The sequence below is a fragment of the Pipistrellus hanaki genome, assembly GCF_964339955.1.
Source record: "Pipistrellus hanaki genome assembly, chromosome: 11".
Taxonomy (NCBI): domain Eukaryota; kingdom Metazoa; phylum Chordata; class Mammalia; order Chiroptera; family Vespertilionidae; genus Pipistrellus; species Pipistrellus hanaki.
Window position 1 is genome coordinate 23,639,928 of NC_140513.1, and position 13,311 is coordinate 23,653,238.

The 13,311-nt window shown below is 44.2% G+C and overlaps 1 protein-coding gene across 1 annotated transcript in view; it reads left to right on the forward strand.

Moving 5' to 3' along the window:
- Positions 1 to 13,311, forward strand: part of GABBR2 (gamma-aminobutyric acid type B receptor subunit 2) — a 309,555-nt gene that overhangs the window by 172,958 nt on the left and 123,286 nt on the right. Inside the window, exons 5-6 of the mRNA XM_084898711.1 lie at positions 1,931 to 1,996; positions 7,795 to 7,995. Coding sequence (XP_084754837.1) covers positions 1,931 to 1,996; positions 7,795 to 7,995 — 267 coding nt within the window. The remainder of the gene's footprint in view (positions 1 to 1,930; positions 1,997 to 7,794; positions 7,996 to 13,311) is intronic.

Sequence of the window (13,311 nt, forward strand, 5' to 3'; positions counted from 1 at the left end):
CTGAGGGAAACACCAGAATTTAGGGATGGACAGAAAGATGGGGAACTGATTCTGAGTGGGAGTAACCAGGAGCTAGGGGGGAACCAGGAGAGAACATCATGGAAGCCAACAGGCAGGTTTCATATCATGAATCCTGCAGCCACCTGCAAGGTAGGTAGCATTATCTCTCCTTCAGAGATGGGGTAATTGACATTATCTCTCCTTCAGAGATGGGGAAATTGAGGCTTCAAGAGAGTAAAACTCAGGATCTTGCAGCTGGTCAGTGATGGAGCTGGGATCTGAACCAAGGCCTGTCTAATTGCAAAATCCAATAAGCTGTTTCTATATCATGTTTAGCAACACAGGGCTTGGCACAAGTAGATGTTCCATAAATGTTTGCTGGGTGGATACTGTTAGCAACAAGAAATGCTAAAAGATTTCCACAACAAGCAGAAAGACCCTGAGTGTGCCTGGGAGCATGTCCACAGAGCGGAAGCGGCTTAGAACTTTTTATAGCATCGCAGACATGGTGATGACAAAGGCTGGCCTTCCTTCAACTGCTCTGTTAATGATCTTTTAAAGTCCTTTCAGAGCAAGTGGGATTTTTTTTTTCTTCTTCTTTCCATTCTTGCTTGCAAACGAAGGATGATTTTAGAATCCAAGCCTTTTTTATTTTGCTAAAGTGCATGATGAGTAAAATGGTCTCTCAGTCAGCACTTTCCAATTTTGAAAGATGCTAAAAACTGATATTTAAAAGATGCTTCCCTTCTTTATGCTTCAAAGGGTCTTGAGGCCTGTTGGAGAGTACAGGAGGAACAGTGGGAAGGTAGCACCACCTGCAAGGCTGGGCCTCACCGCAGGAGGCAGGAAGTGACGGGGGAGGGGACGGGCATGCAGGCCAGGACCCAGCTGGTCTGGTGACTGCCCAGCACGGCCTCCTTCAGCCTCTTCTCTATGGGTCAAGGCCCAGCCTGGGTCCTCTCTCCCTGGAAAGCAACCAAGAACCCCTTCCCCTGACCTGAGAGGGGGCATCAGAGAGTAAATGTTTGTTAATAAATGAGTCACAGAAGCTGCTGTACAACTTATACCTATTAACATTGGTAAAATGAGATACTAAATTGAAATAATGAGATAATAAATAAGCATTTATAGCGCATTCGAATATAGATTTTCCTTTGAAATGAAGATGGACCAGAGGAAGGTTTTAAAACTAATACTAGATAGTATTTATTGGACAGTTACTATGTGTCAGGAGCCGAGTTAAGCACTTCATAAGGATTGTCTCATTTAGTGCCCCCAGCAACCCTTACAGTAGGTATCACCATTATCCACAATTTGCAGATCAGGAAATTGAGGCTACAAAGGAAAAAAGGTGCCACCTGCGGCCACCCTTAAAGCCTGTTGGTAGAGCTGGTATTTGAACAAAGCTCAGAACTCAGACTCTGAAACTTGATTGGGAAGCTTTGTGGATTCCAGGAAGGTAGAAAAGTCTAGAATAAAGGGTAGGAGGGGAGGGAGGGGCGGCTCAGCTGGGTCTCACATCTCATTTGTGCAAACACCATCCTGGGAACCGAGGAAGCTCCCTTCCCTCCTCTGGCCTCAGTTTCCCTGCATGTGCAGTGCAGAAGATTAGACAATTTCTGCACCCTGCAGAGTTTGGAGGAGAGCAGCGGAGAGGCCAAGGCCCCTTAGAGCTGTCAGCGTTAGCCTCCAGCCTGTGCAGACTTATCCTGCTGTTTGCCCATGAGACCGGGGAGGGCTGACAGCAGGAACCAAGGGAAAGTTGGCCCCAAAGAGGGCCAGAGAATCTGAGGTCTCCCTGCCTGCCCTGCTCAGGCAGAGCTCTTGGCTTGGAGCCTCGGGTGCATGAACATTCTCTGCCCACAGCCTCAAGCACTCTAGGGTGTGCCATCATCCACTCACCTTTACGTACCTGTCCTTCTGTCCACAGGGCAATGATGTGAGGATCATCCTGGGCCAGTTTGACCAGCATATGGCAGCAAAAGTGTTCTGTTGTGTAAGTAAAACTTTGATCATGTCTTTGTGTCTTTGGGAAATTTCACGAAGTTTTTTCTCAGACTCATTCTCACTGCCGGGTCGGTGAGCGAGGTCCTAGGATTGGAGTCTGGAAGCAAAAGTTTTACTCTCACTGTTCTTTCTTCTTTTTATGGAGCTAAAACCCCAGCGCTCAGAACATGCCGTCATAGGAGGAACCAGTGACATCCTTTAACAAATCCACTGCCTAACCTGTTGTGTAAGCCCTGTCTGCTGATCCTAAGTCTTCTTGACTCAGCCATGCTCAGTAGAGGCCCATAGTGTGCACTGTGCAGAGGAAGATATCACTTACGGGGCAAGGCTGAGCTGCCTCAGACTCCTCCCTGCCCTCTAAGCAAGGCTCAGAGTCTTAGCTTTGGAGTTAACTGTCTATTTATTATCAGCCCCTGAATCCTTTACAATTGTCTGGTGTGTGACAGGTGACAAAGTACTTTTTTATACCTTATCTCATTGAATCTGTCCAATAACCAAACGAAGCAACTATCACTAGCTCATTTTATAGGAGAGGAAATAGAGGCCAACAGAGCAAAGGGGGCTTTTCAAAAGCCCTCTGCCAGTTCATGGCGGAGCTGAGGTTCATTTCTATTCACGTGATTACCCATTGAATCCTCTTTTTTCCACTTGAGGTTCTAACCTAAGTATGTATAGGAGTTCTAACACAGGAACTAAGTCTTTCCATTTTAATCCCCTGGCTCCCCTTGTCTGCCTTGAGACAGGAGAAAGGTCAGCAGAATGAGAACCCAGTTATGTGAGTCATCATCGACCCAATAAGCTCTCCCTCGTAGACCGAGGTTAATGTGGGTATAGTCTCTAGTGTTGGCCACAGGCCTCTATTTCCTTGAACTTTTGTCAGTAAATTGAGTAAAATTATAAAAAGCAGCATGTAGGAACTTTAGAAGTTGTGATGTATGTAGGATGACAGAGTTGGGGTGCAAAGAACCATAACAGGCTGGAACATTTGATTAAATCCACGAAGATTAAATGTAATAGTCCTAACAATAGGCTATATTAGAACAAATCAAGCCACCTAAGTCCAGGGAGGTAGAGGCATAACTGAGGAGCACTGTGTGTTGAGAACAGAGACATTGGGGTATTTGTTGACTTCAAGGTTAGTGTAAGCACAGCTGCCAAGGGAGTCACGGTGACCAGACTGCATGTCCACACTCAGGGTGGTTGGTCCCTCTGCTCTGTGCTGGACAGACTCCGCCTAGGATGTCCAGCTCAGCTCCTGGCGCCTGTTTCAGAACAGATGCAGGAACTAGGAGCAAGAGAAAGCCGTAGCTGGAAGCCACAGTTGTACAGCAATATTTCATCCTGAAGGCCCAGGAGCAAAGCGAGAACTGCCTGATTATCTCCCGAAATCCCAGGGAGGAAGGAGAAGATACGAGGCTGACATTTCAGGAGATTCTGGGCGGAGCTGAGAGCTCTGGAGTCTGTCTCTTGGACTTGAACCCTTGCTCTGCTGCTTGGTTACTGAATTTGGTCTTGTTGTCACTTTCTGAGCCTGGTTTCTCACCTGTGAAGTGGAGATAATAATGACATCTGTCTCATAGCATTGTGGTGAAGAGTAAATGAGCAGAAACACTGCATAGCACCTGATGGATACAGGGAGCCCTCAGCAAATGCCAGGGGTTTTGTCATGGAAGGTCTCGGATGTCTAAAGGACTGCCCGTGTGCGGGAGAGTTTACTAACTGATGGACTATACAAGGTGGTATTAAGCATCCTCTGTATCAGTTAAGGATAACAAGTGGTTATTTCATATGAAAATCTAAGGATAAACATGAGAAAAAATTTAAAAAAACAGCAAATTGATTTAATACATTTTATTTCAGAAATCATAAAACCTTATACATTTACCACATAGGGTCCAGAAATGGCCAATTTTGGAAAGAAAAATAATTGGAGATATGCTCTCTTTCAGGGAAAATGCTGCCCTCTCCCTCCCTTCACACCCCCCCCCCCCATATCCCCAGGTCTTGAAAGCAGCTGGCACATGGTGGGTAATAACTCCCAGAAATGTAAATTTTAATAAAAATGGTCAATATAGGCACCGCACTGAGTACTGGCCACCTCCTATTTGCAAGAAATGCAATAAACCTCATGTTCTGATCTGAGCCAAACTCGAGCTCAGGCATGAGTGTGATTTCACTCTGTGCCATGCACTTGGCTTATTTTCTGAGTAGCATTTCCAGCCGTGGCTGGCTTTGCTTTAGAACAGATGGTATGGCTGTCTCTCTCCTGACCCAGAGCCCCAGGCTGCCTGCCTTTCACATGGCATGGGACACCACCCCACCTTCTCACCCCACTCTTCTCTTTCCTCCTATTGGGTTTCGGTACTTTCAGATGGACCTTCCCTTAGAGTCTTTGATGGCTGCTTTGCTCGTGCAGGAGTTTCTCAGAGGTCTGGGGTGGATGTTTATTCCATGTGTCAGACTCTCAGATGGATCTGCCCTCCAGCCGTGCAGTCTCATCTGGTTAGGAAGGAGTTCTCTGGCAGGTCTGGAAGGTCCTGAGGGGAGTCTACTCGGTGTCTTCACAATGGATCAAGACTGGGGTGTGTGATGGAGGGGTGGGGTTTGCCGCTCAGAGCAGAGACCCACACAGAGAGCCTTCCCGCCCATGTCGGGGTCAGAGCACACGCCGCATGGAAACATTGCGATCCTGCCATCCAAATGCCGCAGTGCAAACTTTGCAGCATGTTGCTGTGTTCTTGAGATTGGAACTGCCACCCAGTGGGCGAGCAGGCTCCAGCAAATGTAAGGCCTATTTATAGCCCCGTGGCAAAATGTTCATTCTGGCTCCAGCACAGTCCAAGCATGGCATGGTGCTTTTGTCTTCTCCCTCCTTGGTGGTCTGGTGTCAATTCTCCAGCTCTCTGACCCGGGTTCTGGTTTTAGCTCTGCCAGCTGTGCGACCTCAGGCAGGTCAATTGTATCTTTAATCCCTGGCTGCCTCATCTCTAAAATGGAAGCAATGATCTCTGACCCGTCAGCCTCATGGGGTTGTCAAGAGGCTTAAATAAAGCCACCGAAGGGAGACCATCGTCCCAACTATTAACTGCTTTACTGACATGAGGATTTCTAACAGCATTTTAGTGAACTATAATATTATAGGGAAATTAGGTGCCCAGTGTACAAATTCGTGCACCTTGAAAGGAACTGTGGGCCTTGAGGCTGCAGTAGGCATAGGGGCTGGTCTTGGCCCATCCTTCATGTGCCTCACCCAGCCCCTCCTGCCGTAGGCCCACCCCTGCCACCACCCCCCCCCCCCACCTCTGTCCTCTGTTTGCCTGCAGCCCCACTCCTGCTGCTGCTCCCATGTGCTGATGGTGTAGAGCCATTGGGGCTGATGCCAGCAGCGGGTGCAAACAGGGCTGGTGCTGTCAGTGAGTGTGAGCAGGGCCGGTGCCGGCAGCAGGTGCGTGCACTGGGCCGGACCGTGGCACGTGGGAGCAAAGAATTTCACCCGATGACAGAGGCTCACTTCGATGACAGAGGCTCATCCTGATGACAGAGACTCGTTCTTCATCTTGGTCTGGTGCCCCCACCGTACTTGCTCCACCATCCTGCTGCGGCCAACGCCCACCATGTTTCACACATGCCCCCTGGTGGTCAGCACACATCATAGCACCGGTTGTTCAGTTGTTCTGCCATTCAGTCTATTTGCATATTAGCCTTTTATTATATAGGATGTCCTTCTTATATGGGTAGGAGAGAAAGCAAAAGAAAGATTAATAAAATAAGAAATGGGATTTTTTTAAAAATTTCTCATCATGGTTCACTGTCTATAGTTAATAGGAACTAACCCAGTGATATGGGCTTTGCTTTCCAAAGGCTGTAGATGAGAAATGCGAGGCCCATGGTGTTGTTTGCTAGTTAAGAGCTGGTGTGGGGCAAAGAATCTAGAGCTGCTTGACTGGAATCTTTTTTCCCCCCAAAAGTCAGGTAGAACATTTCTTATTTTCATAAAATAGACTAATGTTCTAAACAAAGTGTGGTTCACTCAAATGGACTAAACTTCTGTTTTCTGGGACATTCACTCACAAGGAGCAACTCCAAATGGAACGGTAGCAGGTGAAAGAACTCTAACTGCGAGACTCCTGGCTTCCTGCTCAGGGCTGCCTCTAAAGTATCACATGGGCCCTGTCCTCAGAGAGTAATGAATGTCTGACTAGAAGAACTCCTCCTATCCTTACTCTGTATTTATTGACTCTTATTTAATGACCATTCCTAATAAGTGGGCTATCTTCTTGCCTCAATGTGTTAAGAGTCAGAAGGCTTCCAAAAGTTTTGTTTTTGTTTTATTTTTCTAAATAGAAGGAAATTTAAAAAAAAAAAAAAAAAGTGGACTTTGCATCTACTTAGAAACTTCTTTCTGGACCCAATTTTGATGGCACATGATATTCCCGCATAGTAGAATTTTCTGGGTGCATCTAACCTATCAAAAAGCATGTTTTTCCTGATATAAAATCATCACAATAAGAACCAAAGCCACCCTAGCTGATTTGACTCAGTGAATAAAGCAATGGCCTGTTGACCAAAGGATCCTGGGTTCAGTTCCGGTCAAGGGCACGTACCTCGGTTGCAGTCTCCTCCCCAGCCTGGCCCTGGTCAGGGTGTGTGCAGAAGGCAATTAAACGATGTGTTTCTCTCCCATTGATATTTCTCTCTGTCTCTCCCTCTCTCTTCCATTCTTTCTATAATCAATGGAAAAATATCCTCAGGTAAAGATTAAAAAATAACAACAATAACAACAAAAACATCAAAGCCAAATAGAGGTCCAGTAGAACAGTCTGTTGATTTTTTTTTTTTTAATGGTAGGAAGGCAGTGTGGTTTTGCAGCATAATAGTCAGCAGATCTAGATTCTGGACTGACTTTTCTCCTGGCTCTGTGACCTTGAGAAAGTGACTTTCTGACTCTGATTTTTAGTTTTCTCATTTCTAAAACGAGAATAATAAAGTCTGCCCTGAACACCTTAAAGGATGAACATGAATGACAAATGAGATGTATGTAAAGCATACAAATGCAAGGGACTTTTTTTAAGATTGAATTTATGTACATGAAACTTTGGGTGAAGATTCAGAGAAACTGCTCAGTTTGCCAAGAGGCATCTTATATAAATTGCACACTTCGACTACATTTTCCTGGCCCCTTGCAAAATTGCTCCCCCGGGTTGTGTTTTAAGATTTTGATCTCAGCTTTTAGTAAAGAACTATACCAAGATAGCCTTATGAAATCTGTTTGTTATAGGGATGCTGTTGATACCATGCTAGCTAATATAAGACATTTTTTTTTTTAGTGTTAATGTCTAGAAAACATTTTGTTTCCCTGAACAACTGGTCTGTTTTCTCCTTGTTGATAATGAGAGCTATGCAGATAATCTTATTGCCATTTTTTCTTGGGCTGCCAGGAAGTTCCTGGTGAAATATACAACTTATTATGTGTAGTATTGGAAATTTGGACAACTGGTCTATGTTCTGTTCTCTTTACCTCTTATAAACATTTTTCAGGTCCTTATGTTTTAATTTTTATTCAGTGTTAAATATTCTGTTATACACATTATCTATAAATTATCTTGGATCCCTTGAGAGATAGCATATAATAGAAAAATTAACAAATCCTCTGATAAGAGGAGGCCTGAGCTCCTGCCATCTCCCCCTAAACCAACACACACAGCATACACACCTCTCTCACAGAGCACAAAGCCTTGAACAAATGTGTAATTCTTGGTGCCTTCATGGTCAACCCATCTGTTGCAGGCATATGAGGAGAACATGTACGGCAGCAAATACCAGTGGATCATCCCGGGCTGGTATGAGCCTTTCTGGTGGGAGCAGGTGCATACAGAGGCCAACTCATCCCGTTGTCTCCGGAAGAATCTCCTTGCTGCCATGGAGGGCTACATGGGTGTGGACTTTGAACCCCTGAGCTCCAAACAGATCAAGACCATCTCAGGAAAGGTCAGTGCCTTTGTCTGTCCATCTCAGCCCCCAAATCTCCTTTGATCATTTTATCTGATTATGTTGGCAGAAAGTGCCCTTTACTGTGTGTCACTGGACCTCTCTGAGCGTCACATCTATTAAATGGGAGTAGCCATCCGTCCACCACCTGCCCCACTAGGAAACGGGGAGCATCAAATAGGGTAAGGGTGTTTTCTAAGCTCATAACACAGTGTTTATGCAAGAGGTGGAGTTGTGACTTGTACAGTACCAGCTACAAGTGTTGCCTCTGAGACTCTACTATAGTTTTATCCTGTGCCCCTCAGACCGGGAATATCGTTTCTCAGTCACACCGATGCTCCTGTTAACCCAGAGAAGAAAGACTCTCAAGTAGACTTGGGGAAACATGTGCTGCAGACCGACCAGATTGGTTTGAACCCCAATTTTGCCACTTACCAGCTATGATCTTGAACTTGAGTTCTCTGAGCCACTGTTCCATCTTTTGTATAATAGTAGTAAAAATATCCCCCTCTGGTGTTAAAAAGGATTGATAGCAGATTGTGCAAGATGGCTATCTGATATTTCATGGTGTCTGATACTTCGGTGCTGTCATAACTGGGAGGAGGATCTAGGCAGGGTGCTTAAGTTGGGGCCTCCATATGTTCTCACTAGGTGTTCTGAACCCCTGACTTCATTGTCCAGTAGGGCTGTGAGGGACTCAGGCAATATGGCATATGTAAAGCATTTCATAATTGCATACATGTTCTGTATCAGTGTGAGTATTATCAAGAATCTGGTGATGACAGTCCTGGTGAAGATGGTAACACTCTTCTCTCAATTTTAACTACCAGCCAAAATTCAATACAGCAGTGCACATAATTCTTTTCTGTCTTCTCAGAGCTCAGATCGTTAAATTCTATACTCCAGCTCCAGAATTCTTACAGACCCGGTTTCATTTAAAGAATAAACTTGGTGTAAAGTAAAATATATATGTATTATTTTATCCATTATTTAATCTCAATTGGGGCCAATTCTATAAGAATGGTTTATTGATTTGTCAAGAAAATGCCAAATCATTAGGACACATTTTATAAACAACTCTAGATCATGCTGGCACCTGAGAGACCCTAGAAAAATACTCTGGTTAGGAAAGGTTGAAAGAAATATTTTTATACCAAAATCAATGAGTATATAAAAAGGTTTTTAGATGCTGAATAAATGAGTAGAAACAACTCATTATATTTCAGCAAGTGTTATTATTAAAAGTGTCAATGTTTGTACTTTATTAGAAGATAACTGGTGCAAAATGTATAAAATTTTGAGGAAAATACAAAAACTAAGGGGGAAAATTATATGCAGGAAGACAGTGTAATAATTAAACTTAGAAACTTAAAGAAACCAAATAATTACACATGAGATTGTGAAGCTAAGTGGGAGGTGCGGGCCATGGATGCCATGGAAAGGGCCTCAGCTGTCATCTTCAGGAGCATGGATGTGACCCCAGGCAGGCGAGCCCTGATATGAGCTGTGTACAGGAATGCATTTCGAGAGGATAATTTTTTGCAGTGTTCCCCATAGCAAATATTTTGACTTTATACCAAATCATTTCCCAGGTCAATGACTTCCCTTTTTTATTTTTGATTTAGGAAGGAAGAAGGCTGGTGAGGAGGCTGACCTTACCCCTCTATTGCAATGGGCCTCCTTGGGGCTATCCCTGGGGCTGTTCATTTCATCCCAGTTTGGGCATGACTCCTGGGCCTCCCAGGATAGAACAGTGCCATGGGAGCAAAGTCAGGCTCCCAGCTTGAGGCTGCTTCCAAAATCCCAGGAGGCAAAGTCTTTGAGGCAAGAGATAGCATTTGTTACATTGTTCAGACAGAGGTTACAAGACGATTGAAGTTACATAGGGACATCTGTAGCCTTTTTGCCTCTTAGAATCAGAAGCCTTCGAGATCGCCTAGAGAACATGTAGACAAGCCTCCCCTCAGATTTTGAGATCCTTCCAGTACAAAAGACTCACTATTTCTCCCTTAATATCCCTACTGGTCCTTTAGTCAGTGACCACATCCTGGAAGAATCCCTAGTACAAACTAAAAAACCTGTCCATCCAGTTGTAACTCACAGGTTCCATGCCTGGGACTAAGGACAAAATCTAAGGGAGTGCCAAAAACCTCAATAATCAAGATTAAAAATAAGTAATGAAATATTTTTTAAAATTCAAAATTAATGCAAAATCACATGATGAACAAAATATCACAATTTTAATGTAAGAAAAGATTCTCAGGACCAGTATTAGGGTGAGCTAAGTGATTTGTCACATGATTATAGGATTGAATCTTGTCTTTATTTAAAATGTTGATATTTTGTTCATCATAGACTTTTTTGCATTTGTTTTTATTTATTAAAATATTACTTATCTTGACTACTTAGGGTTTTAGCTCCCTCTTAAATTCTACACTGGAAGGAAGCACCTCACTTGCCAACTCTCATCCTGGCCCTAAGCAAGTTGTATCTGTAAAGCCCCTTCCTGAGCTCAGCCATCCTTCATACTTGCTCTTGCTGAACGCTCTCTCCCCAGGTGTAGGGCCTGGAGTTCATAAAGCATTCCTGTTTGTGGTCTGACCACAAGCCAGCTTCCTCAACCAGCCTCAAAAGTCTATGGTCAAAGGAAGTTCTAGAGAGTTGAGAAATGTTTCTTGAATTTGAATTTGCATCTTACGTGACTGCTGGGGATGATGATCATCCAGGCACAGGCTGCTGGGTTGATGCCTGTATTTGGGGGTTCCATCAGTGTCCATGGAGACAAACCTGTGTAGAACCAACTTTTCCAAGTCAGTGGGCTCTTGCCATTCTCATTATTTACATATAGGGAAGCCAAGACACAGAAGGGACACCCCCAAGTTCTCTGTAGTAGGTTGAGTAGTGACTCCTAAAAAGATATGTCCAGAGCCTAACCCTTGGAACCTGTGGACATAATCTTATTTCTAAAAAATGGTCTTTGAAGACTTAATTAACTTTAGGATCTTGAGATAAGATTATTCATGATTACCTGGGTAGGCCCTAAATCCCATAACAAGTGTCCTCATACAAGAAAGGCAGAGGAAATTTGTGGCATGGAGAAGGCCACGTGAAGACAGAGGCAGAGACTGAAGTTGATGCATCTGCAAGACAGAGTATCAAGGATTGCTGGCAGGCACCAGAGCGAGGAGAGGGCCAGAACGAATTCTCCCTCAGAGCCTCCAGAGCAGGGGTCTTCAAACTTTTTAAAGTGGGGGCCAGATCACGGTCCCTCAGAGAGCTGGAGGGCCGGACTATATGAACTACTAATTCCTACTGTAACACCTCGGCTGCGCTCACTGCCCAAAAAACCTGGCGGGCTGGATCAGACTCCTCTGCGGGCCGCATGTGGCCCGCGGGCCGTAGTTTGAAGACCCCTGCTCCAGAGGGAACCAACCCTGCCAACACCTTAGTTTCAGACTTCTGGTTTCCAGAAATGTGAGAGAATAAATTTCTGTTGTTTTAAACCATCCGGTTTGTAAAAAGTTATATGGCAGCCCCAGGAAATGGATACAGTCTTCCAGAAGGTCAGGGAAAGATCCAGGACTTTCAGCCAGGACTGCCAGTTTTCCCACACTGTGCACCTTCCTGTCTACCATGCAATCTCCCTAGACTTGTGACACACTTAGGAACAGAATGCACCTAAATCAGCCTTTTCTATGACATCTCAGCATCCCCTGTTAATAAGTGGTATAGTAGGAGCATACAGGTTTGGTAATCAGGAGACCTGGCAAAAATCCTGACATTTCCACCAATTAATCCACCACCTCAGCTAGTCACTCTCTCTCCCTATGTCTCAGTATTTTTAACTGAAGATGAGAGATTTGGACCACAGAACTCCTGTGTCTTTCCAAGCTGAGCCCTCTGACTATGTAAATGTGGTATTAGGTAATTACAGCAAGATGTATGACACGATTATAATAATACTAAACTCTGGAATTCCCCAGGATAAAGATGAATCCTTAGAGAGAAAGTCACAGAATCAGATGAAACAGTTTTCCCTCTTGGAATGCATTCTCTGAGTTTCCCACTTCCGTACGCCTGTCTCTAGCATCAAGCTGTCCCCATCTCTCTCATTGACACCCAGATTCCTGGAAGGAGAAATAACAAGGTCACAGTCTCCCTCCACAGCACATTCATTAGTCCCTTCCTATTGGAATTTCCATTGATGGAACAAATATAAACCTAGCTTCTCTGAGCACATTCAGAGTTCAGTCTTCCGAGCCTCACAATGACAGCTTCTGGGCACTTGGTTTGGCACTAATGTCTGGCTTTTTCTCCTCGTTGAGGTTCCATCACCACTCTACTCTCTCAAAGTGACTCTGTGGACACTGCTGATTTCCACTGTCAGCTTTCACTTTTCAAAGTCCTATTAGGTTTGTTTCCATGCTTAGCATTTGCGATTCTTGCCAGGTTTCTCTGGTTTATGCTCAGCCTTGCCGATAAGGCCATCTTCCCATTATAGTTCCCCTGCCGAGACACAGAGCTGGGCCAGGCATCAGATGGAGATGCTCACAGAACCTTGGACTCAGAAGGAACCTCAGAAGTGGCCCTAACACTCTATTAAAGGCACAGGCTCATTATCTGGAAGAGTTTTGTAATGTTTTCTGGCAAGAACTTCTGCAACCACGCGCAACTGCTTACTCAACAGAACTGGAAGAAACAAATATAGTTAGTCCTCAACATAGAGCCAATGACGAGGAAATGCTACACCTATCTCGTTGTCATTGCCATGGGACCTCTGTGACAAAGAACATGAAGTTTCTATGGATGAGATAATACATAAGAACGTATCTTGCAAAGTGCCAGACACAAAATAGATGCTCAACAAATTGTACTTCTTTTCCTTCTGCAGCACAGAAGCCTCAGGGGTAAGAAAAGGGAGTAGTGAGATGGATGATATGTCCATAGCTCATTTATGTGAAGTGAGGAACAGCTGAAGGAATTGGGATTACTTAGAACACCCATATACCCACCACCCAGGTCAAAAAAAAAAAAGAAAGAAAATTACCAGCAATTCAAAAGCCATCCTTATGCCCTGTCCCATTCAATATCTATAGCCTAAAGTAACCATTCTTCTGATTTCTATCACTCTATAGATGCCTGTCTTTGAATATTGAATAAATGAAATTATACAGTATATATTCTTTGGGATCTTGCCTCTTTCACATGACATGTTAATGAGGTTAATTTATGTTGTCTCACGTAGACATTTGTTTATTTTCATTGCTATATAGTATTCCACTATTTGACTATACACAATTTACTTAAGATGACATT